Source organism: Psammomys obesus, unplaced genomic scaffold, assembly GCF_907164565.1.
Source record: "Psammomys obesus unplaced genomic scaffold, mPsaObe1.curated_primary_1811, whole genome shotgun sequence".
NCBI lineage: Eukaryota > Metazoa > Chordata > Mammalia > Rodentia > Muridae > Psammomys > Psammomys obesus.
This window is the reverse complement of record NW_026585626.1, coordinates 15,118,728-15,143,354: the sequence shown is the minus strand read 5'-3', so window position 1 is coordinate 15,143,354 and position 24,627 is coordinate 15,118,728. Positions and strand designations below refer to the sequence as shown.

Genomic DNA, 24,627 nt, shown 5'->3' with positions numbered 1-24,627 from the left:
TTTCAAATCCGTGGAGTATTAACTCTAACGGGAATGTCTGCCCCACTATAAACAACGGCAGCATACACGCCCTATCTGTGATGACAATTTTCAGAGTCTAAACGGCAAGCAGCATGGTCCTGTGATCTCAGCTAAAGGGAAAAAAAAAGACTCCAGGCATCTCCCCAGCTTCCTGGCAGGAGGCAGCTCCTAGACTAATGCGCAAGGAGAAGAAAGAGCCAGGTCCAGGTCAGCTCACTGAAATGAAGAGGCCAGGGTAGCTGAACAAGCCTTTCTAGACAGCTGGAACTGTGTGACAATGATTCTCAGGAGAAGCTGTGAAGAACCAGGTTCAGGTCATCTAACATAAATGAATAACAGACCAGGGTAGCTGAGCCCATCAGAATGGCTTGTCAGCTGGCATTGTGGGACAGTGGTCCTGAGGAGAAAGTGTTCCTGAAATATGCATAGGTTCCCCTGAGCCTGGCTAAAGTCTAATGCACAAAAGTGGCTAGAAAGACTTTCTCAGAAAGTTTTTTCCCAAGAAATGTAAAATAAATGAATCTTGGTGTCCATATAAGGCCAGACATCATTTTTTTTCTTCCTCCAGCCAGAATAAAGGACACCACTTACATAGGTAGACGATTTGCAGAGATTTCCAAAAAGATTACCTAGAAAGTAGCCCCATGGTAAAGGATTCTCTACCTCTGCCTTGAAAGAATTGCTGAAAATCTTGAAAGAATCAAATTATTACATAGATAATTTTGCTATACTCAAAATACAGTGCACAGCAATATGAAATTTGCTAGACATGGAGCATCAGGAAACTGTCTCCCAACTCATCCTACAGAAACCCAGAAATCCAGAGATGAAGAAGAAAATTAAATAATGGTCAGATTTTCTCCAAATTTGGTGCATAGTATAAATGCACAGATCTAAGACATTCAGCAATTCCCAAGTAGAATAATCATAATTAAAAACAAGACATATAGTGATCAAACCCCTGAAAATCATGCTAAACAGAAAGTGTGAAAAATATGCGAAGGAATACTTATGTACAGAAGAATAAAGATGTAGTATGCCCAAACTTCTTATTTCAGGTAAGACAAGACAATGCAGTTAATTCTTCCAAAAGGGAAAAAAAAAAAAAAAAAAAAAAAAAGTCTGTCAACTAGATTCTCTTTTACATACTAAGATTATCTTTCAAAAGTCAATGTGCAATGAGTTTTTCAAACATACAAAATGGAAAGAACTCACTGCCAGTGTACGTGTGCAGCCACAGTGTTTAAGGGGTCCTTCGGATGGAAAGGAAATGATGACTTAGAGTACTGAATGAAACAGGAATGCTTTGTAAATAGTCACTATATTATTTAGAAAATAATGTACACGTTGTTCAGTTAGGCACAGAGATTTTCTAAATACTCATTTGCAAATGGCTGAATCTGCCACAGGTAGATGCTGACTGTGTCACAACAGTCCAGAGGCTTTGCCACAAGTAACCATAGACACTTTATCGATATTAGCTAAAGACTAGAAATCGCCCACTTCCTATCAGCAAGTGTGAAGACAAATTGCAGAGGGTCTGTGCATCCAAACAGTACTTGGCAGCATGGATCTATTACTTTGAATGTTAACCTAAAAAAAAATTAAATGCTGCTCAGTAATACAAATGAATGAACTACAGCCGCATAGTGCATCTCATAACCATGCCAAGGGAAAGACACCGTATGGTTATGGGTCATACAGCCCCGACATTCTTGATCCTGAGACATGTCAGAACTCATCAAATATCCATTGAAAATAAGAATTACTAGGAGTTTGTTTTTGAGACAGACAAGGAACTCGGATATCAGTGACAACTCTGGAAGTTCGATGCCTCTGGAATCTCCAGAATAGTTTCTCCTGATCTGACTTTGAGGGATGAGATGCCCTGAGAGTAATAGAGGAGCCTTTGGAGTATTTTTTTAAATTTTTTATTTAACTTTTATTAATTACATTTTATTCATTTTGTATCCCCCCATAAGCCCCTCCCTCCTCCCCTCCGGGTCCCACCCTCCCCCGCTTTCTGCATGCATGCCCCTCCCTAAGTCCACTGATAGGGGAGGTCCTCCCTCTTTCTTTCTGATCTTAGTCTATCAGTTCTCATCAGAAGTGGCTGCATTGTCAGGGTTCTAGGTTATCTCCACGGATAGTCCTTGGTTGGAGTATGAGTCTCTGGGAAGTTCCCTGTGTTCAAATTTTCTTGTTCTGTTGCTCTCCTTGTGGAGTTCCTGTCCTCTCCAGCTCTTACTATTTCCCACTTCTTACATAAAATTCCATTCACTCTGCCCGACAGTTGGCCATCAGGCTCAGCATCTGCTTTGACAGTTTGCAGGGCAGAGGCTTTCAGAGGCCCTCTGTGGCAAGTTCCGAGGTTGTTTCCTGTTTTCTTCTTCTGGCTTTCAGAGGCCCTCTGTAGCAGGTTCTTAGGTTATTTCCTGTTTTTTTTTTTTCTTCTGATGTCCATCCTCTTTGCCTTTCAGGATGGGGATTGAACATTTTAGTTAGGGTCCTCTCTTTTGCTTAGTTTGTTTAGATGTACAGATTTTAGTGGGTTTATTCTATGTTGTATGTTTATATGAGTGAGTATATACCGTGTGTGTCTTTTTGCTTCTGGGACAACTCACTCAGGATGATCCTTTCCAGGTCCCACCATTCACCTGCAAATTTCATGATTTCCTTATTTTTCATTGCTGAGTAATACTCCATTGTATAGATGTACCACAGTTTCTGCATCCATTCTTCAGTTGAGGGGCATCTGGGCTGTTTCCAGCTTCTGGCTATTACAAATAAAGCTGCTACAAACATGGTTGAGCAAATGTCCTTTTTGTGTACTTGAGCCTCTTTTGGGTATAAGCCTACGAGTGGTATGGCTAGATCTTGAGGAAGCACTATTCCTAGTTGTCTGAGAAAGCGCCAGATTGATTTCCAGAGGGGTTGTACAAGTTTACATTCCCACCAGCAGTGGAGAAGGGTTCCCCTTTCTCCACAACTTCTCCAGCATGTGTTGTCCCTTGAGTTTTTCATCTTGGCCATTCTGATGGGTGTAAGGTGAAATCTCAGGGTTGTTTTGATTTGCATTTCCCTAATGGCTAATGAGGTTGAGCATTTCTTTAAGTGCTTCTCTGCCATTCGATATTCCTCTACAGAGAATTCTCTCTTTAGCTCTGTTCCCCATTTTTTAAGTGGATTACTTGGTTTGCTGCTTTTCAGCTTCTTTAGTTCTTTATATATACTGGATATGAGTCCTCTGTCAGATGAAGGGTTGGTGATTATTCTTTCCCAATCTGTAGGCAGTCGCTTTGTTTTGATGATGGTGTCCTTTGCTTTACAGAAGCTTTTCAATTTCATGAGGTCCCATTTATTGATTGTTGCTCTTAGCGCCTGTGCTGTTGGTGTTCTGTTCAGGAAGTTTTCTCCTGTACCAATGAGTTCTAGGGTATTCCCCACTTTTTTTTTTCTAGCCGATTTAATGTGTCTGGTTTTATGTTGAGTTTTTTGATCCACTTGGACTTCAGTTTTGTGCAGGGTGATAAGTATGGATCTATTTTCATTTTTCTACATGTAGACATCCAGTTGGACCAGCACCATTTGTTGAAGATGCTATCTTTTTCCATTGTATGGTTTTGGCATCTTTGTCAAAAATCAGGTGTCCATAAGTTTATTTCTGGGTCTTCTGTTCAGTTCCATTGATCCACCATTCTGTTTCTATGCCAGTACCATGCAGTTTTTATAACTGTTTCTCTATAGTACAGCTTGAGATCAGGGATGGAGATACCTCCAGAAGATCTTTTATTGTAGAGAATTGTTTTAGCAATTCTGGGTTTCTTGTTATTCCATACGAAGTTGAGAATTTTTCTTTCCAGGTCTGTAAAGAATTGTGTTGGCAATTTGATGGGAATTGCATTAAATTTGTAGATTGCTTTTGGTAAGATGGCCATTTTTACTATGTTAATCCTGCCAAGCCATGAGCATGGGAGATCTTTCCATCTTCTCGTATCTTCTTGTAATTCTTTCTTCAGAGACTTGAAATTTTTTTCATACAAGTCTTTGACTTGCTTGGTTAGGGTTACACCAGAAAGAAATTAAAGTCTTCCTAGAACTCAATGAAAATGAAGACACAACATACCCAAACTTGTGGGACACAATGAAAGCAGTGCTAAGAGGAAAGTTCATAGCACTAAGTGCCTTCAAGAAGAAATTCGAGACAGCTCATTCAAGCAACTTAATGGCCCACTTAAAAACCCTAGAAAAAGAAGAAGCAGACACACCAAAAAGGAGTAGACGGCTGGAAATAATCAAACTCAGGGCTGAAATCAATCAATTAGAAACAAATAAAACAATTCAAAGAATCAATGAAACCAAGAGCTGGTTCTTTGAGAAAATCAACAAGATCGACAAACCCTTAGCCAAGCTAACTAAAAGGCAGAGAGACACTACCCAAATCAACAAAATCAGAAATGAAAAGGGGGACATAACTACAGACACCGAGGAAATCCAAACAATCATTAGGACTTACTTCAAAAGTCTATATGCCACAAAATTTGAAAATCTAAATGAAATGGACAATTTTCTTGATCAATTTGACTTACCAAAGCTGAATCAGGACCAGGTAAATCAATTAAATAGTCCTATATCCCCCAAAGAAATAGAAGCAGTCATCAAAAGTCTCCCATCCAAAAAAAGCCCAGGACCAAATGGCTTCAGCGCAGAATTCTACCAGACCTTCAAAGAAGAGCTAACTCCAATTCTCTTCAAACTATTCCACAAAATAGAAACAGAAGGAACATTACCAAACTCATTCTATGAAGCCACAGTCACCTTGGTCCTAAACCTCACAAAGACTCAACAAAGAAAGAGAATTTCAGGCCAATCTCCCTTATGAACATTGATGCAAAAATACTTAACAAAATACTTGCAAACCGAATACAAGAACACATCAAAGATATTATCCACTATGACCAAGTAGGCTTCATCCCAGGTATGCAGGGGTGGCTCAATATACGGAAATCCATCAATGTGATCCACCATATTAACAAACTGAAAGAAAAAAACCGCATGATAATCTCCCTAGATGCTGAAAAAGCATTTGACAAAATCCAACATCCATTGATGTTTAAAGTCTTGGACAGATCAGGGATACAAGGCACATATCTAAATGTAGTAAAGGCGATATACAGCAAGCCTATAGCCAACATCAAACTGAACAGAGAGAAACTTAAATCAATCCCACTGAAATCAGGGACAAGACAAGGCTGCCCACTCTCTCCATATCTCTTCAACATAGTGCTGGAAGTCCTTGCTAGAGCAATAAGACAGTTGAAGGAGATCAAGGGAATACAGATGGGAAAGGAAGAAGTCAAATTATCACTATTTGCAGATGATATGATAGTATACATGAGTGACCCCAAAAACTCTACCAGGGAACTCCTACAGCTGATAAACACCTTCAGCAAAGTGGCCGGATACAAAATTAACTCAAAAAAATCAGTAGTACTCCTGGATACAAAAGAAAAAAGGTCTGAGAAAGAAATTAGAGAAACAACACCCTTCACAATAGCCACAAATGACATAAAGTGCCTTTGGAGTCTTAAGCAAACTCATTTTCACAGTGATCAGTCAGCGTGCTGAGTGTTTCAGTGGTTTTTTTTTTCTTTCTTTCTTTCTTTCTTTCTTTCTTTTTTTTTTTTTTTCATCCCTCACAACATCTCAGAGAGTTAGGAACCCACTCTATATGGGAAAAAAATGTGAAGCCCACAGAAGTTATGTAATTCCCAAAGATGCTAATCCAAGATCCAATCCCAAATTTTACCCCAAAGCCTTTTTTCCCCTCATGCTGGCATCATCTTTAAAATGTTTAGCTACTAATGTGAGGTTTGGGCCTGAAAACTTTGCTTTAAAAATATATCTGAAGATTATTCTTAGGAAAGGTTTTCTGAGATTCATGTTAGTAAGGCTCTGTGCATCAAAACTGCCCAAGAGAGAAAAAAAGGAATGAGGACATCTGCGGAAAGTCCCTCAGAAGGAAGCCTCAAACATTTATGCTGTGAAATTCTATTGATGCTTTCACTCCCCACACACACCCCAAAGGGGCTGGATTGTGCTTTATCACATTACACATCCATGTTGTGTAACTGAATGTTTAGATATATTATTCCATTAGCATAAGTTTATCATTCTGAGGAAGAGCCTCAGTTATTGATTAGACTTTGGGAAGAGTTTTCAAAAAACTCTGGATCCCAGGATCTCCTCCAGGCTATGTCCATCATCTCCAACCTTTGGCTACTTAATAAAACCTCACTAGATGGCACTGGGATGTGACTCAGCCATACCAAGAGCTCGATGTGTTGTATTCTGCAAATGTCTCTCCTTGGCCTCATGCATTTTTCCATATCTGAGAAAATAGGCCCTTGATCTGTTTGATCTTGCGTGAATCTATTCCTAGACTAATGCTAAAATCTCTTACTCTTAAACCTTCTTAAAAAACTCTTTGAGCCACACTAATGGTAGTCCCATTACAGATAGGAATAATGATGACGAGGCTGCCAGTTACCACAAATTCTAATTGTCCTATATTTGTGGGGTTTTTTGCTCAGACGTGACTGTGGTTTATCAGAATGGGTTACCCGTGATATCTGTGAGGCTGCCGTCTCGGCGTGAACGCTGCCAGTTCACACTCAAACCTATCTCTGACTCTGTTGGTGTGTTTTTACGACAACTGCAAGAGGAGGATCGGGGAATCGACAGAGTTGCAATCTATTCACCAGGTATAGTCCACCTCCATTTTTAATTCTCTTCCTCCTGCCCCACCTGAGCAGCTCAGTACAAATGCTGCCATAACAGGGCTTTGAAAACATGCTTTCCAAGTGTGAAAGACAAAGTCCTTTCCATCCCAGTGGTCCTCAGGACATAACTGTTCATGTCAGCAGATGTATGCCCACAGGGAGTCGTAGTAAAAGCAGCTCTCACTGAATACCATCACAAGGACAAGCAGGCAATGACACTTCATGTTATTGAGGCTTCTTATTACCATAGGTGCAGAACATGGTTTTCCAGTAGTGGAGCTCTCAAGTGTTTACCAAAAGAGAGTCTGTGATTTGAGAGTATACAATAAGACACTAAGACTCTCATTTAATGGAACATCTGTTTATTTAAGTGCAAAAATGAATTGTTTTCACTTTGACTTAGAAAAATCTTTCAAACCTACGGAAAGATTGAGAGCCTAGTAACTACCCATTTACCCTTTATTTGGAGCCACCAGCTACAGAGCTGCCAACTTCTGTCCTTTGAGTGTTAACATTGAGCTTCAAGCACTCTGAGCTCATCTACTAATGTACGTGGAGACCCTTACGTGCTCCCCATCGCATCCTTCCCTACTGAATTAATTAGCAGCTTAGCAGCGGCTGGGTTGCCAAACACCATACGATCAAAAGCACTGAGTCTGCTGCTCATGCCGCTCTGCAGGTGACCCCAGATTCCAGCTGAGCCTGTAGGTCTATGACCAGCAGGTATTTCACTGTTTCCCCAGCTACAGAAAAGCTGCTGTTAAGTCATCAGAGTTGGGCTAAACACAAAGAACATACAAGCTGGTCTGTGTAGCATGGGCCTTGGGTGTGAGGCAAAGTTAACAGAGATAGAAAAGATGAGAGCACTTTAAAGCTATTTGAGATTTGGGGGTTGTGTTGTTTTGTTTTTTTGATCATTCTTAATTAACTATAGGCATGTGACAAGTGTCATTTAAAATGTTCACAGATGGTGTTCGAGTTGCTGCCTCCACAGGAATCGACCTCCTCCTCCTTGATGACTTTAAGCTGGTCATTAATGACTTAACGTACCACGTACGGCCACCAAAGAGAGGTAAACACAGCCTTCAGACGGTTTTGTAAATGTGGGAAGGCCTTTGGAAGGAACTGAGTTTTTCCGTGAGGAACCATGAGGAGCAGATGACATGTGGTCTTTCCCCCTTGCAGATGACATGTGGTCTTGACCCTTTCGGCTCAGAGCTCACAAGCATCTGGCTGTACAGGCAGCTCCTGAATTCCACCTCGGTACTGGAGTGCCTTGTCATTTCCAGAAGCTCCTTCCTGACCCGTTTTTGTATCTTTAAAAAGATTGTTTATTTGTGTGTGTGTGTGTGTGTGTGTGTGTGTACTATAGCACCCTTGTGGAGGTCAGAGGACAAGTCTTGGGAATCGGTTCTTTGCCTCCACCATGAAAGTCCCTCAAAACTGAACACAGGTCCTCAGGCTTGGCAGCAGGCACCCTTACCCATTGAGCCAACTCCCCAGCCTTTTGTTTTCCTTGCAGAAGGATTTCTTTTGGCTTATGGTTCCAAGGAAATACAGTCCATCATGCAGGGACATATTATTCTTATACACTAAACTAATATGCAGGGAATCTTTATGTCCAAATAAAGGATTTCTTTGTTCTTTTGAATGCTGTGCTAGGTATTAGTCATTTTTCTTTCTTTGATGGTTTAAATTCAGCAATCTAAAGTCAATTATTTTGCAGCCATTCCGTGGCTTCTTGCAGGGGTAGTAAATCTACTGGAGTTGTAAATGCAGACTTTATTTGATACACCTCGCTTACCAAAGATTATGCTTAGTTTAGTTTACCTTAAGCATATACAGAACTTAAGCATATCAAGTATGACTGAACAAAATCATCTCACACGAAGACTGCCTTATTATAAAATGCTGATAATCTCATGTACAACACACAGCAGAGAATTCCTTAGACGTATTTGGATGCACATACATAAAACACAATATCAAAAAAATTACTAGCAACCCATATAGCATATGCTAAGCTATTGGTTGATTATCTCCATGGCTACATGGCTGAGTGAAAGAAGTAATTAGCGGTCTCTGTCAGACATCACTAACATGAAAAGAAATATCTCAAAACAGGAAGCCTGGTTCCTACTGAATATATAGTACCTTCTCACCACTACAAAAATCAAAATGTCTGAGTCCTAAGGCCTTCTGTAATCTTTAGGAATTTCTGACATACACATACTTTTGTGTGGGAAAAAAAAAAGTGAGTGCTCAACTTGGGTACACATTTTTAAGAGGGCAACAAAATACTTAGTAATCAAGGTAACATTTTAATGCTCTGTTTTTATACAAACACATACATAAAATGCAAGCGTCAGTGCTTGTGGTTTCATACCCACACATGCATAAGATGCATGCTTTAGTGTTACTGGATTTCTCTTCATTCCATGCTCCAGTATAGCTCTGCCTGGCATTGATGGTCAGTAGCCCTCAAAAACAGCATTGTGTTTTTATATCCTTTTGGACCAGTTTCCTCTCTTGCCCCGAGATTCATTGTCATTTCCTGCTAATGACCCTTCCACAATCATTGTTCCCTGCACTAACCTCCTGGGGCAATAGTTCTCAACCTTCTTAATGTATGACCCTTTAATACAGTTCCTCATGTTGTGTCCCCCAAATATAAAAGTCATGAATCATAATGTAAATATCCAATATGCAGGATATCTGATATGTGACCCCAAAGAGGTTGTGACCCACAGGTTGAGAACCATTGTCCTAGGACATCTCTTTTTTTTTTTTTTCTCCATTAATTAACCTAATTACTTAACAGTCTGATTGCAGCCCCCACCCTCCTCTTTTTCCCACCCCACCCTTACACCCCCTCCCTCCATTCCCTTCTCTGAGGAGAAAAGGAGACCCCCCCCCAATTGGGTGTCTTATGGAAGAGTGGGAGGAAGGATTGAAGGAGATGGAGGGATCAAGTATACCACAAGAAGACCCATAGAGGACATCTCTTTTTAATTCTGCTCTTAAGAATTGAACCTAAGCCAGACGCAGTGGTGCACACCTTTAATCTCAGACTCAGGGGGCAGAGAACAGGCAGATCTCTACGTTCAAGGCCAACCTGGTCTGCACAGTAAGTTCTAGGACATGCAGGGCCATGAGAGACCCTGTCTCAAAAAAAGAAAAAGAAGAAGGAAGAAAGGAAGGAAGGAAGGAAGGAAGGAAGGAAGGAAGGAAGGAAGGAAGAAAGGAAGGATGGATTTCGTCTAATAGGCTGAAGAGATGGCTCACTGCGTAAGAGCACTTGCTGCTCTTCTGGAGGACCCAGGTTCAGTTCCCTGTACCCACACCAGGCAATTCACAGCTGCACAGGACTTCAATTCCAGAGAATCTGACGCCCTCTGGCCTCCATGGCATAGGGCACATACATACATGTAAATTTAAATAAATAAATAAACTTGAAAAAGAATTGGATCTATCAGAAAAAGGTTCGGAGTGGAATCCTAAATTTAAAATTTCTATACAGCCACCCATTTCGGCCTTGCCAGATTGCCCCTAATCCTGAAATAGTCCCTTTCTTCCCACTCCTTCCTCTTCATTTTCTCATGTTAAAAGCATCAGGTCAGCTCATCCAGACACCCTCAAGGATCCTATTCATTCTCTTTCTGGCTCCAAACAAATCCAAAGGGATTAACCTCTGAATTCTGCTTATTCTTTTCCTCTGTAAATGCTCTCTGGGAAGGCAGGCGCTGTAACTTGAGATCATTCTATGTTGAAGGAATTAAGTAACTCAAATGTGGAGCATTTTGGTTGTTCAGAGGCCAGACTCTCTTGTCTAACAATAGAAAATGAATGAATGAATGAAGTATAACACTCAGGAAAATAAAAATATGAGCTTTCATATACAAACTAAGAGTTTTCATTTGATGTTATGAGTAATCCAATGACTTCCCAGTGTTTTTCACACAGAAATAAGTGCTTTCATTTTTTTAAGTAAAACTGCTTGCTCTCAAGCAGAGTAAGGAAAACTAAAGTAGAAACTGATCGTAGGCAGAATTACATTTGATTCATGGGTGATTTTGTGTGTGTGTGTGTGTGTGTGTGTGTGTGTGTGTGTGTGTGTCAAAACTTCAATATTGGCCCAGCTTCAATAAAAGAATATTGGGATATGAAATTTTCAGGAGTCAAAAGTCTAAAATTTTTGGTGATAACTGTAACCCAAAGAGTGTAATTTGCTAAACTTAGCAACGTTCTTAAGAATTTTTTGTTTTGGTCTTTTGATTCAGTCTTAATATAGAGCCCGGACTGACCTCACATTATAAATCCTACTACATCTTCATGTTTGCTGTTTAGAGTGCAGGTGCGTGCCACATGTCTGGCTTCATACATAGTTTTAAAGAATTGTGTGGCGGTGTAATGTGGCTTATGAGAACTAAAATTATTCTGAATGTTGTTAAACTGTGATTTCACACACGCCAGGCTCAGAGGACAAAGGATTCTTCCTACAGAGTCTGGGATGGCCACGTGCTGTATTTACAAGGAATAGCAGGCTCTAGGTGCTGTGGGTCCTGCCTGTTGGCATCCTTGTGCCCAGGCCGGAGGCACAAGAGGACCTATTCCAGGTTGGAACACATGTACATGTCATAACAGGAAGGCTGGTTGCCAGCTCTAGCACAGGATTTTAGTGGCCATCAGTGCACATCATTTAAGTCTCAACAGAAACAAGAACATAGAAAGGAACACGAAAGCCTGAAAAGTAATTGCCTTGAAGAGAATGTACCCATGTCACAAGAAACTATGACTTCCGCAGGAATCATTGTTCTTGGCACCACTAAAGGCACCCACAGGAAGTTAAGAGAGCTTGTTGCTTCTTAATGATATGACTTGAGGAACGGGATCAAAAAGGCAGACTAACCAGGGATAATGACTGCCTTATTCGAGACCCCCATAGGAAAACCTTCTCAAGTTATGTTTATGGATGACAAAAATTTCCATAGCTCATTTTGTTAGCACATTTCTGCTGTTATTACTATTTTGGAACCAATGGAGTGTATGGAGACATTGGTAAACATTATTGTGTGTGTGTGTGTGTGTGTGTGTGTGTGTGTGTGTGTGTGTGAAACATGCATGATTTAACCCAAAGCACTATTGTTAAGCTAGTAGCAGTTTTTCCATCTTCCATGTGGGTTCATCTTCAGTGACTTCTGAGGATCAAGGGTTGGTTCTGTTATTGTCACCTGTGTCTATACAGTACCTTTAGAGGCATATCATTCTTGTTAAGGCAACCTGACAAATAACTTGTAAACTCCAAATCCACTGAGGCTTTACCAGTGCACAATCTAAAAGATAACTTCAGCCAGGTCTAGAATGACATATCTCTGAGATCTATAACTTAGCATTTTCTGGGTTTTTTTTTTTTTTTAATTGCCCTTAGAAGGCTTTGTGGTGGCATATTAGTTTGATGTTATGGTTGTTTAAAACAGCTAACACATTCATAGGTTCAGGTCCCAAAGTCTAAAATACTCTTACATAAAAACGAATCAAAGTAAAATGTTTGCTTCCCTCGCTGTTCTCTGAACACACGTAGAAAGAGTCTAGTATGGCGGCACATAGCCATTGCCAGTGCCAGAAGCAGGCAGATCCCTGGAGCTCACTGGCCGACGAGTCTAACCTAATGGTTGGCTCCAGACATTGAAAGCTCTTGTCTCAAAGGTGGTGACTGGTGTTCTGAGGATGTATATGTCTTTGCCTGTTTCTCCCTCCCTAGCACAGGTACATACATGTGTACACACATACAAACCCCTAAAAGTATTCATGGTAGGAAATACTTTTACAATTATAGCTATAGCTGAAGAAGAAGGGGCCAGAAAGGGGAGTTTGGAAGATCAGAGAATAGTTGGAGACTTTGAAACTTTGGCACCATGCGATGAGTGATGGGTCCTTAGGGGACCTGGAAATTCATGCACATCCATATTCTAATGAGGCCTACTACTGAATGTAGAGAAATCCTTCTGTGTTGCTAAATAGAACTTTCTAGCATGGGGCTCTGAGTTCAATTCCCAGTACCAAAAAGGAAAAAGCATATTAAAAATGCTTCATTTCTACCCTGTCAAATATAGTAGCCATAAGTAAATGGACTGTGACTGAAGAACTGAATCTTTCAATTAATTTAAATTTAACACATGAGAAGTTACAGAAATGTTAGTCAGAAGATAAAAAAATACAGTAGTTGAATAAGCTCAAGTGGGGTGACTGTCACTAACAACAATGCATTGTTTTGTTGAATGGTGCAAGAGTAAGAGTAGATTTTATATCTCATTACAAAAAATATGTGATGTAATTAAATTCTGTATTTGGCCATATTTCAAGATAATATTGATGATAAATATATATTCTCTTTACTTGTTAGTTTTAGATAAATAATTAGTTTAAAATAAACAGAAGAATGTGGTGAGTGTTCCCCATATTGGACAGACCATTTTTAAAAGGCTGCATCTGGTTCTGGACCTGAGTTTGCTGTTAACCAATAAATGCTACAGATGAGCAAGCCCGACACAGCAGGAGAGTGTAGGTGCAGCTGGCCCCAGTAGACATCTCTGCATCTCCCTCAGCTCTAACCTCAGCACCCTCCAAAGCATGATGCCATCAGCTTCACTTCCTCCTTCCAAAATCTCACCAAGATCTCTCTCTGGCTTGGAGCCATGCAAAGAGAGGCATTCTGGGAAACACACTGCAGTGTCACAAATTGACCAGGCTTAAAAGAGTAACTAACCTGCTTCTGTCAGCTGGTAGGAGGCTCTGATGCCCTTCCTTGCCAGTTTGCACAGAATGCCTCCTCCTTCTCCACAGCTGCCATGCTGTTTGTACGGATGAGCCCCACCTGCCACCTCACTGCTGATTCTCTGATTTACCACCAGGACTTGGAGTCTTGATCGTTTGCCACAGTTTACATGCAACATAGAATGTATGTGAGGGAAATATGTAGAACTGTTGTGACAGAGCACCCTCTGTCTGTGTGGACCAAAGGTTAGATTTTAAAGAAGAAAAAAAGCCATGAAAGATATTAAAAGATGTTTAAAAAAAAACTTCAGAAGCATTTCTATGCCTGTGGAATGACAAAACTATGATACCAGAACCCCCACCACCACCAAAAAAAAAGAAGAGATGTATGCAGTGCCTCAGTGGGCACCAGAAGACTGATATAAAAAATAAGTTTCACAGACATGGTGGTGCTTGTCTGAGGTTCCAGCTCAGAAGACAGAGGCAGGAGGGTCATGAGATGAATTCAGCGGGACACTGTCTCGTTGTCAATTAACTGATTAATTAATTCTACACAGTGGGGCCCATAGCCTGAAGATTATGTTTTTAAGTAACACATGTTTAATGATTTTAATAGAAATTTCCCTTAGTGTAAAAGAAATGTCAACCTTGTTTCCAAATGCTGTGATAAAACACCGAGACCAGTGTCACTTATAGACAGGTTTGTTTGGGCTTATGGTTCCAGAGGGGTGAGAAGTCTGTCACCATCATTTCAGGGAGCATGGCAGCAGGCAGGCAGCCACGGAACTGGTGCAGCAGTTGAGAGCTTACATCTTGATCCAAAAGCAGAAGGCAGAGAAGCACACTGGGCATGGCAGGAAGCTCTTGAAGCCTCAAAGCCCACTCCTCATGACACACCCTCTCCAACAAGGCCAGTCCTTCCCAAACAGTTCCACCAACTGGGATCAAGCGTTCAAACATATGAGTCTATGGGGCCATTCTCATTCAAGCCACCACAGCATAGGATTCTATTTGGGAGAGAGTTTTTGGTTTGTTTGCTTGCTTGCTTGTTTTTTGACCACAGGTAATTCATATCAACTTCAGTATTTATCTTTTCAAAGGAGAACTGAGTTTCAGGATAGAAGGAGACACTATAGAAGACACACTTTACCTCTGCTCCTGGCCTGAGAGTTGGGAGTCATGGGTTCCATCAACTCACACCAATGTTCTGGACAGGTTACAGAAATGACTTCTAGAAAGCAGTGTCCTTGTGTGGAAAAGCTGTATTCCAGTGTGAGTTTGCAGCATTGCCACAGGGAGGATCATATTGTCATGGATGACTTCCAGACCTCACAGTGTTTTGTTTCCATTACCATTGATTCCATACTCATTTACTGAGGATCCCATGTTAGTTACCACATCAGCTCTTCTCCAGTCTGCTTCTCGACCTTCATTGATTAACTCTTTGTGATAATTATACTGAATGGTATTTGTAATAGATTGTTAATATTCACTGGGCTATATTTTGATTTGGGAAGGGACAAATCAGGGCTTGGAGTATAGCTGAATTTCTATTAGAGACTCAAAACATTTTAGATTTTTAGAAATACTACAGATCATAATGGAAGATACTAAATTAAAGAATTTAACCTTTCACCTTTCTGATCATTTTCATAAAACTCTGTGCCCATCACAGCATGACACTGAGGCCCAAACAACTCTTCTCAGCCTTTGCTGAGCAAGATTGAGTATGAGCTGGTCAGTGTGCTGAGTGAAGCATGTGTTAAGATCATTAGAGTGGTGGTGGTGAGTTATTTATTTTTTGCCTTTACGTTGGCAAAATGTATATTTGAAATGCTATATTTTTTTCCTCAGAACTGTCTAAGTAGGAAAAATATCAAGGCCACAGATAAATTACAGAACAAACACTTAATAAAGAATCATAATGAGGCTGAACCTGACCCTCCTGACTGTTTTGGAGTATGTGTCCTAAGGTTTTTGTGCTTGTCTGTCTGTTGACACTCTTATTGTTTTTAGGACTGGGGATCAAACCCAGGGCCTGGTATGCTCGACAAGTTCCCAGGCCACACACTGGGGGTCACCCTTCCCGTTTCCTTTGGCCATGTAGTCATAGAACTTGGACTTTCAATAAATAAAATAATGGTTATTGATTTCAAAGTTTCTGAGTCGCCCTCATGTGAATTTACTTTCTTGATCTGTAGAATGATTTAAAAAAACAAACAAACAAACAAACAAACAAACAAACAGTTATTCAGTTTAATGCTGAAGGACTCCTGTAATGGATAGACCTGACTCATAGCCTGGCCATTGTCTGATGGTTCTGGGAATAGCAGTTCTTCATCTTAAAGCGTTCAGTGTTTATTACATTTTTATTTTATTAAACCTACATATTTATGTAGGTTGCACATGACACAGTGTGTGCACACTTGCACACATGGGGAGGTCAGAGGACAACTTGTGTCAGTGCTCTCCTTCCACCATATTGTTCCCTGGGATTGAACTCAGGTCATCAGGCTTGGTGACAGGCACTTTCACCCCCGGAGCCATCGCCTGGCTAACATGTCCAATTGTTGCTTTATTTTATTTTAAGGTAGCGTATCTTTTTTGTTATTCTTCTCTCCTACATTACATCCTGACCACAGTTACGAACCTCTTTCAGACCTCCTAAGCCATGAAAACGCAGCAACCCTGAACGACGTGAAGACGCTGGTCCAGCAGCTCTACAGCACGCTGTGCATTGAGCAACATCAGCTTAATAAGGAGCGGGAGCTGGTGGAGAGGCTAGAGGACCTCAAGCAGCAGCTGGCCCCCCTGGAGAAGGTGAGGACCCCTCAGACTTTCCCCTAGGTCCCTGTTCCCCCAGTACACATGGGCCTCTGTGTCTCACTTTGATACAACTAGTCCACTCATTCAAATTGGTCCATTAACTTACTGTTCTGAACCTTTAAAAAAGATCCAACCAAAGCCAAAAGAGGACTTAAAAGGAATTGTCTGGAGCCTCAGTAATAAACCAAGAGCCCTGAAGACCATTTGTACTGCCCATACTGGATTTACTACTGCTGACACAAAGACTAGTGTAACTGCTGGCCTGAAGAGCTTCTGAATGAGTAGTGTATTTTGCAAACTTAATTTTTCCATAGAAAGTATCCCTGCTATGGAAAGTAAATCCTAAAAACAGTGTGGATATGGTCCAGGGTTTTTTTAATTGCATTTATTTATTTATGCAAGACTGTGTGGGCATGCATATGCCACGGGGAGCAGAGGACAGCTCATGGGAGCTTCTATAATGTGGGTCCCAGGGGTTGAACTAGGTCCTCAGTGTTGGCGGCAAGCCCCCTTACCCACTGAGTCATCTCATAGGCCCTTATGATTCATGTTTCCAAGTATTATTTACACTGTGCATGTTTACACTTACACACAAAGAACAATCAAATGTAATAGAATGTGCCAATGCAATTGGAGGCCCATGACTGATTTTTCTCCTTTACACTTTTTAGAATCTTTTATAGTGAGCATGTTAGCCTGAATCTTTATGGTGTTGCAGATTCCACCATTGCTCACTTAATGATGGAGAAACAGTCTGAATAATGTCTCTAAGAGATTTCATTGTAAGAACCTCAAAGAGTTGTATGTGCACAGACTGAGGTGGTCTAGGTCTTTGCTCAGCATGGCCTCTTGATGCAGTCAGAGATGGGTGACTTTACATGTGTGAGGCCATGTAACAGCCTCTAAAATAACAATAGAAAGTAAGGTTCAGGAAATGCCTCCATCAGTAGCACAGCTGTTCATTGCCTTCAAGCATCATACTACTCTTCCCTGTGCTAACCGTGCTAGGCTTGCTTACACCAGCATCACCACAAACATGTGATTCATATGCTGTCTTGTGCGAGCATGTCATATATGCAGTCCCTCAGTGACCAAAACAACAGTGTGACATGTGGCTATATGTTCATTCTAAGAAACTGATAGTTGGAATTGAGGAAAGAAATGAGTCCTTTTAGGACTGTGCCTTTGCTTTTCTAAGGAAAGTTGTTAGCACATTATCTACCATGTGCCACGGTCATGTGTCGGTGCCTGTACTCCCTTGTCTAGCCTCCATAAGAAAGCCGGTGGGATTCGGATCTCATCCTTATGTGTTCATTCAGAATCCACAGTCTGTGCTGACTCACTTCTTGTTCTGCCGTGGAGTAAATTTAAAGTAAAACTGATGATAGATGGACTCTGGCACACCCATACGAGGACACCGTGGCCTTTATTCTCCTCTTTCAAAAAAGTTAGCCTTGCAGTCAGAGAGAAAGCTATTGAAACACACTCTCATATTTCTGTATACTTCTAGGGTAAAACTTTAATAAAACCCAGAAATCTTAGTTATCCCTGTCGATGCTGTGTTCAGTGAACACTACCACTGTTATCTAGGATGCAGTTCCATTTTCTGGAACTGACTCCTGCTTGCTGGTAGGCCCCTGTTCCATCAGGGAACATAGAGCAGTTTAAAGAGTTGTAAGTTGGTTCCAAAGCAAGAGGCTTAATGTTGTCTGTGTATGCCCAATAGGTACGAATTGAAATTAGCAGGAAAGCTGAGAAGAGGACCACTTTGGTGCTATGGGGTGGCCTTGCCTACATGGCCACACAGTTTGGCATTTTGGCCCGGCTTACCTGGTGGGAATACTCTTGGGACATCATGGAACCAGTCACCTATTTCATTACATATGGAAGCGCCATGGCCATGTATGCATATTTTGTAATGACACGCCAGGTAAGAATTCCTCTTCATGTCTCTTTTTAGAAACTAAGAATGGAGTTTGCAAGGCCAGTTCTCAGTTACATGTCAGCACTGCTGTAGGTGTGAAACATGGAGAGGGGCATGGCCTTGGCCGCTATGACTCACATGCATAGATGCCCCTAGAGTTCAGACTGTAATAGAGGAGTAAGAACAGAAAAGCATGCCACAGTAGGCATGCATTCCCATTTTGCTTAATGTTTATTTATTTGTTTGTTTATGATATTATTTTTTACAGCGCTGAGGCTCAAACCCAGGGCATCATACACAGAGGCAGGTGCTCTACTGCTGAGCTACATCTCCAGCCCTATTGGCTTGATTTTTCTGTGTATTTATGTAATTACTTTAACAATTGGATGGAGAGTGTCATAGGCATTTTATTGAATTTTTAGGATGGAGGATTCTTTATAATTAATCGAATGTATGAACTAGACTCCAGCGCTTCTTCTGTGTATGCTCAATGATGTTTTGAGAGAAGGGGGAAGGTCTTTTCGCCAGGAGACATGGAGTGAGATGAACGTAATTGAGAGTCTGGGAGGATAGCTGGCTGGAGCAGGCAAGGTGGATGGGTTAGCTTAGACAAGCTAGTTGAGAATCTGCCCAACTAAGGCCTAAGCTTTGAAAAACTAAAGAGAAACAAAGAGGGAGAGGTGACCAGTAGGTACTCAGTCATTTTACCCTCAGCCTGCTCTTTATCAATTAAGGCCAGCTTAGTGAATACAGGTATCTAGAACCAGGTTTTGTTGACAGTGTTGGTTCACATGTCATGGAAATCCATAGTATCATTTTGAGAAGTATGATGGATTATGGCTTTTTTTTTTTTCTAATGTGGTGCTGGTGATCAAACCCAGGACCTCTCATATACTAGATGCACACTCCAGCACTGAGCTGTACCTGAGCCCTTCCAGCACTTGTCAGTATTTCTGTTATACCGGATCTAGCTGGCATGGCCTTAAATAACAAACATTTGAAGTAGCCGAGACACACAAGACTGCCCAGGTTCTCTTTTGTGTCTGCAGCAGGCCAAGGGTTGTTCACAGGGCTGCTTTTGAGCTAGGCATTTTCCTCAGTGTTAGATCAGTGATCATGGATCCAGGCATGTGTGAGGAAACCAAAGGGTAGGAATTTTATTTAACATTTCCCAGCCTCCCAAACATACCTGGTAGAGAAGAGGAAGGTGAAACCGTCTGCCCTCTGAATGCTCACCCAGGGGCTGCTGTGTTCCTGTAACTCATGGCAGTCACTGAGGGAATGGAGCTGACAACTATGTCATCCAGTGAGCCGCTCCTCTAGTGCACCAGCATGAGCTTCCACACCTCCTCAGCCTGGGTTTTCAGAACCCATCGCTGCCATCCCATCCTTAAGAGTATCTTAGCTCACTTGTGTTTGCACTGTGCTCCATCCCCCAAGATGCCCCTCGTTCCCCTTTACTCCACTCCTTTCCTCACACCATTCTTCAGTCTGGAAACTCCTCCCGCTCATTTCTGTCATATTTCAAGGCTTATTTAAATTCTCACCTTTCATGAACAGTTACTCATTTTCCTACAGCTCAATGTCTCCGTGTTCTCTTGAATCACTGCAGTGTGTTATCTTTTATTTTTCTTGCCCTGTGTTGTCTTTTCTCTCAGATGAGACCATAATATCATCTTTTATTTGTTTTTTGGGTTGTTCTGTTTTTTCAGAAGAGTGTGGTTTGTTTGCCTTGGAGGATAGGTTCTCGCTTTGTAACTCAGTGTGGCCTGAAGTCTGCCTTCTGAGTACTGGGGTCCAGGTGTGCTCCACACCTGCTTAGGCCGTGTGTCATCCACACTTTACTCGCTTGTCCTGGAACATGGTACCTTGTATCTCAAGAACTGAATAAATGAACAAATGAAATAAATGGCAGTCATACCCTTGGCACATGCTAGAACTTCTCCATTATGCCTTGAATTCCAAACTGTTTTTGACATATTCTTGCCAGTCAGTCAAATTTTAAAAACGGCATTTTCCTATGGCTATTACATTCCTTTGACTGTGAAGACTTTAAAAGCCTTCTTACATCTGTGAAAATGTCCATGCACCTTTTTTCGAGGTAAATCACATAGTATGCATTTGCATCCAATCACATAAATATGTACCCACTCGCTTATAGTCTCAGTTCTATGAATACATACCCATTCTGCAGATGAGGAAATAAGGGTTGTTCGAGTAAGAACTGCATGCTGAAAACTGTAGGACCAGGAGCTGAACCCAAATGTGTCGTCCCCCAAGCTTTTCTTTACATGTCCCTTCTGTTGAGTTCATTTGTGAGTACTTATTTCTGGAAACTGAATAATTTGGATCTAGAGCAGTAACGGAAATATTAAAGGAGTTGGGTATGTGTCACACACCTGTACTCTAGCATGTGGGTAACAGAAGCAGGAGAGTGTCTTAAGGTCAAGGTCATCCTGGTCTACACAGAAAATTCTAGGCCAGCCTGAATTACAGTAATGCAGTATTAGTCTGGAACACAGTGGCAGCACTTTCTTTCATTATGTAGTTGTATCTGTAACGCTGTGCTGTCCTGTGTGTTAGATGCGGCACTAGACCTCCAGAGTATTGTTACTGCCCCCAAGTGACAAGTTATGACATAGCAGTAGTAAACAATTAGGTCACACCTCTGACCAAAAACATTAGCCAAATTAAATGTACATAATTTCTTGTGCTAAATATCGCTTTACCTAATTATATCTCATTACCTAGCATATCTAATTATACCATGAGCAAAATGACTGCTTCTAAACTGTCACAATGATAATGCTACATTTGTTCACAACCTCAAGAATCTTTGAAAGAGAGCAAATTCTTTGAAATAATAAAACTGAGTGAATCTGGGCATGCTGGCACACACCTGTAATCATCCCAGCCTGGCAGCGGTAGACGGTGAACACTGTGATGTGGTTGGAGTAGCACCTCGTAGCTGCGGGAAATGACTCTGTGGCTACAACAGAGCAAGCAAAGCCTGGAACGGCAAGTGTTTGCAGTTCCACCTGCTTGAGAGGATGAGGTAAGAGGATAGTTTGAGCCTAGAATCCAGGCCAGTAAATTTATGACAACTTGATCTCAAAACACAAAAGACAAACAGATGTTTAAGAAATAGCTAAATATGTAACACAGCACGTTGCTCTGTCTTTATGGGTATGTATTGTGTTCAGTCTAATCAGTAGTTAATAATTAACCAGCAATTAATAATGTCTTTAGAATAGTACTAGTGAGGCTAACTTCTCCCTCTTTTTTTTGTAGGAATATGTTTATCCAGAAGCCAGAGACAGGCAATACTTATTATTTTTCCATAAAGGAGCCAAAAAGTCACGTTTCGATCTAGAGAAATACAATCAACTCAAGGATGCAATTGCTCAGGTAAGTTCTATAAGAATTAAATGAACCCAGCCCCATCTTAAAAACATCATTATTATGTAAGAAGTGGGAAATAGTAAGAGCTGGAGGGGACGGGAACTCCACAAGGAGAGCAACAGAACAAGATAATTTGAACACAGGGAACTTCCCAGAGACTCATACTCCAACCAAGGACTATTCGTGGAGATGACCTGGAACCCCTGCACAGGTGTAGCCCATGGCAGTTCAGTGTCCAAGTGGGTTACATAGTAATGGGAAGAGGGACTGCCTCTGACATAATCTGATTGGCCTGCTCGTTGATCACTTCCCCCTGAGGGGGGAGCAGCCTTACCAGGCCACAGTAAAGGACAATGCAGCCACTTTTGATGAGAACTGATAGACTAAGATCAGAAAGAAGAGGAGAACCTCCCCTATCAGTGGACTCGGGGAGTGGCATGCATGCAGAAAGGGGAGGGAGGGTGGGATCGGCAGGGGAGGAGGGAGGGGCTTATGGGGGGATACAAAATGAATAAAGTGTAATTAATAAAAAAAAAGAAGAAAAATAATAATATTTAAATAAATTAAAATATATACTAAATATAGATGATTTAGGCAAAAAAAAAAAAAAAACAAAAAAACATCATTATTATACGTAAACCATGGTCCTTCAAATGGGCAGCCTGAAGGAGGAAGCCAGCAACTGTTTCCTATCTCAAAACAAACAAACAAAAAAATGCACTGACTGAGTAAAATACTTAAACAGATATCAAACAAATAAATAGCATCTTAAATGCCAGGAGTTAAAACTTTGGCTCCTCCTGAAGGTTTCTGGAGAGATGCTGTCATGGATGTCTGAGAGGGCCCCTGTGTTGTTAGGCTGAGCAGTTCTGCTTTTCTGGGAGACTGTGTGGACAGCTCTGCCTTGGGCTAAAGACGTTTTTCTTCTGATTTTCAGAGTCCCTGAAAAAGACTCTGGGAAGAAGAAGAGCTGTTCCCTTTCTCAGGAGGCAGTAATGTTGCTGAAAGCTTCATTAGCTGCTCTTCCTCACCTGTCGTTTCTATTTTAGGCAGAAATGGACCTTAAGAGACTGAGAGACCCATTACAAGTACATCTGCCCCTCCGACAAATTGGAGAAAAGGAATGATCCAAGATGATCGTGAATCCCGGCAGAGAGAGCACCTGTTTGTAACTCATGCCTTTTTAATTAAAGCATTACAGGTGGAAGCTGGGGCCATGTGGGGTAGAGGGTTTTTACCTTTAATTCTAAAACAAAACACAGAAAGAATCTTAGGGGAAAAAGGGATATCAAATTCTGAGGATCAGGCATCGTGGAACACAAGTGCAAAGGGCTTAGTGAATCTTGTCTTATGCATCTTCGTTTCTGAATGAGAATGATGCAGTCACAGCCAAGAGCGAAGCAAAGGTGATGCTGGGGTGTTCATTTCTTGCATCTTTGCAGGGTCTGCAAAACACTAATACACCAGCATCCCATTCAGCTCTAGGTTCATTTTTTATTTGTTTGTTTTTAATTTAAAGTTTCTTATTTTTGACATAGGAATAAATAGCTATATAAGAAAAGGAAATCTTATGATACCTGGTTGGCAGAGTCTAATCCAGTGCAGTCAGCCTTCGTTTTAAACTGGCCCCAGCTCTGCAGAGTTAGGAGAATCTCTCCATCCTGCACCCCTTTTCTCACCACCTACCTACTTATGTATACCTGTTGGTTACACTACTTTTATCCAAATAATTATTGGAATCAATTTACAGTTGTTTGATGATTGATGCTTGGATGATTGACACTTCTCATTATCTTGTAATGAGTTCTCATGTCTGTCTCCCAGGGCTCTGAATCAGTATCTAGAAATCACTGGCAATACTGCATGACATTTTTGTTAAATTTTGGTTATTATTGTTTTTTTTACTAATTAGTCTTCAGAGGAGGAAAAGATTCCCTCTTTTATATGCTGATCCCATTAAAAATCTCCACGTCCTTCCCACCACAGATCAGAGGGCCAGTGTTCATCCATGATACCAAACCAAGGAGGATGCGGCGAGGTTTACAAATTGGCTAAAAGTCATGGCTTTGTAGCTGTTTCAGAACCAGGATACTCTTCGGTGATCCAAGACACACGCTTCCTCATTGTGCGCCCTCCCAACTCTACCACTCCAGTTGCTGTATATCAAGGGTGCATCTCAAAGGGTGCAATTATCTTTTTACAGGAATACCTTTCTATGGCTTCCTTTAGACTACCTTCTCCACCATGTTTCTTTTTATCTTAATTACTCTTATACTCTATCAGAATGTTTTCTACCACATTTCCAGATGGCACCTACACTCAAAAATCATAGGAACCTCTGTCTACTGTCCTGTTTTTTAACTGTTCTGGGGGCAGGATGGCAAGAATGATGGGAGCTTGCCACACAGCTGATTGGCTTTTTTCCTTCACATGATTCATCCCTCCTCATGGGGCAAGGGGTTTCTTTTTCCTCCTCCTCTTGGGATCATTGTGTACGAAAGACACACCCAGATTGTGGATGAAAGGACAAACCCAGACTCCAGGTGCCTTGCAGAGATCGAAGGCAGCCGGGACTGCCGCTTTCGCCACCACCCTTAACTGGCATGACAGATGAAAGGATGCATGTCCCCAGCCCGCCTCCTCCTTCCTTCCTGTTGTTCAACCTCTCCCTCGTTTCTTTTCGTTGTGTAGATTATTTTTAAACCATTTATCCTGTTTGTGTGCAGGATTCTTTGGAAGGAACGGCACAGTGCAATGAGCAAATCTTCTGGGTGGTGTGGGTGGCAAGGGGGGGCCCGAGCAAAATGCAGAACACGTGTACAATCCTGTATCATTTATGAAATATGTATAAAAAGCAATGTACCTTCTGGAACAATAAATACTTATTCAATTTTTGAA

At 41.3% G+C, this 24,627-nt stretch overlaps 1 protein-coding gene across 2 annotated transcripts in view; it reads left to right on the top strand.

The window, feature by feature from the left end:
- Positions 1–24,627, top strand: part of Mcu (mitochondrial calcium uniporter) — a 168,850-nt gene extending 144,223 nt beyond the window's left edge. The window contains exons 3-9 of one of the 2 annotated variants that reach the window (XM_055614378.1): positions 6,615–6,785; positions 7,771–7,875; positions 16,237–16,397; positions 18,130–18,333; positions 21,619–21,735; positions 22,779–22,893; positions 23,716–24,627. In XM_055614378.1, coding sequence (XP_055470353.1) covers positions 6,615–6,785; positions 7,771–7,875; positions 16,237–16,397; positions 18,130–18,333; positions 21,619–21,735; positions 22,779–22,856 — 836 coding nt within the window. In that variant the 3' untranslated portion in view covers positions 22,857–22,893; positions 23,716–24,627. Of the gene's footprint in view, positions 1–6,614; positions 6,786–7,770; positions 7,876–16,236; positions 16,398–18,129; positions 18,334–21,618; positions 21,736–22,778; positions 22,898–23,715 lie in introns of both variants that reach the window. The other variant, XM_055614387.1, reaches the window with a different exon arrangement.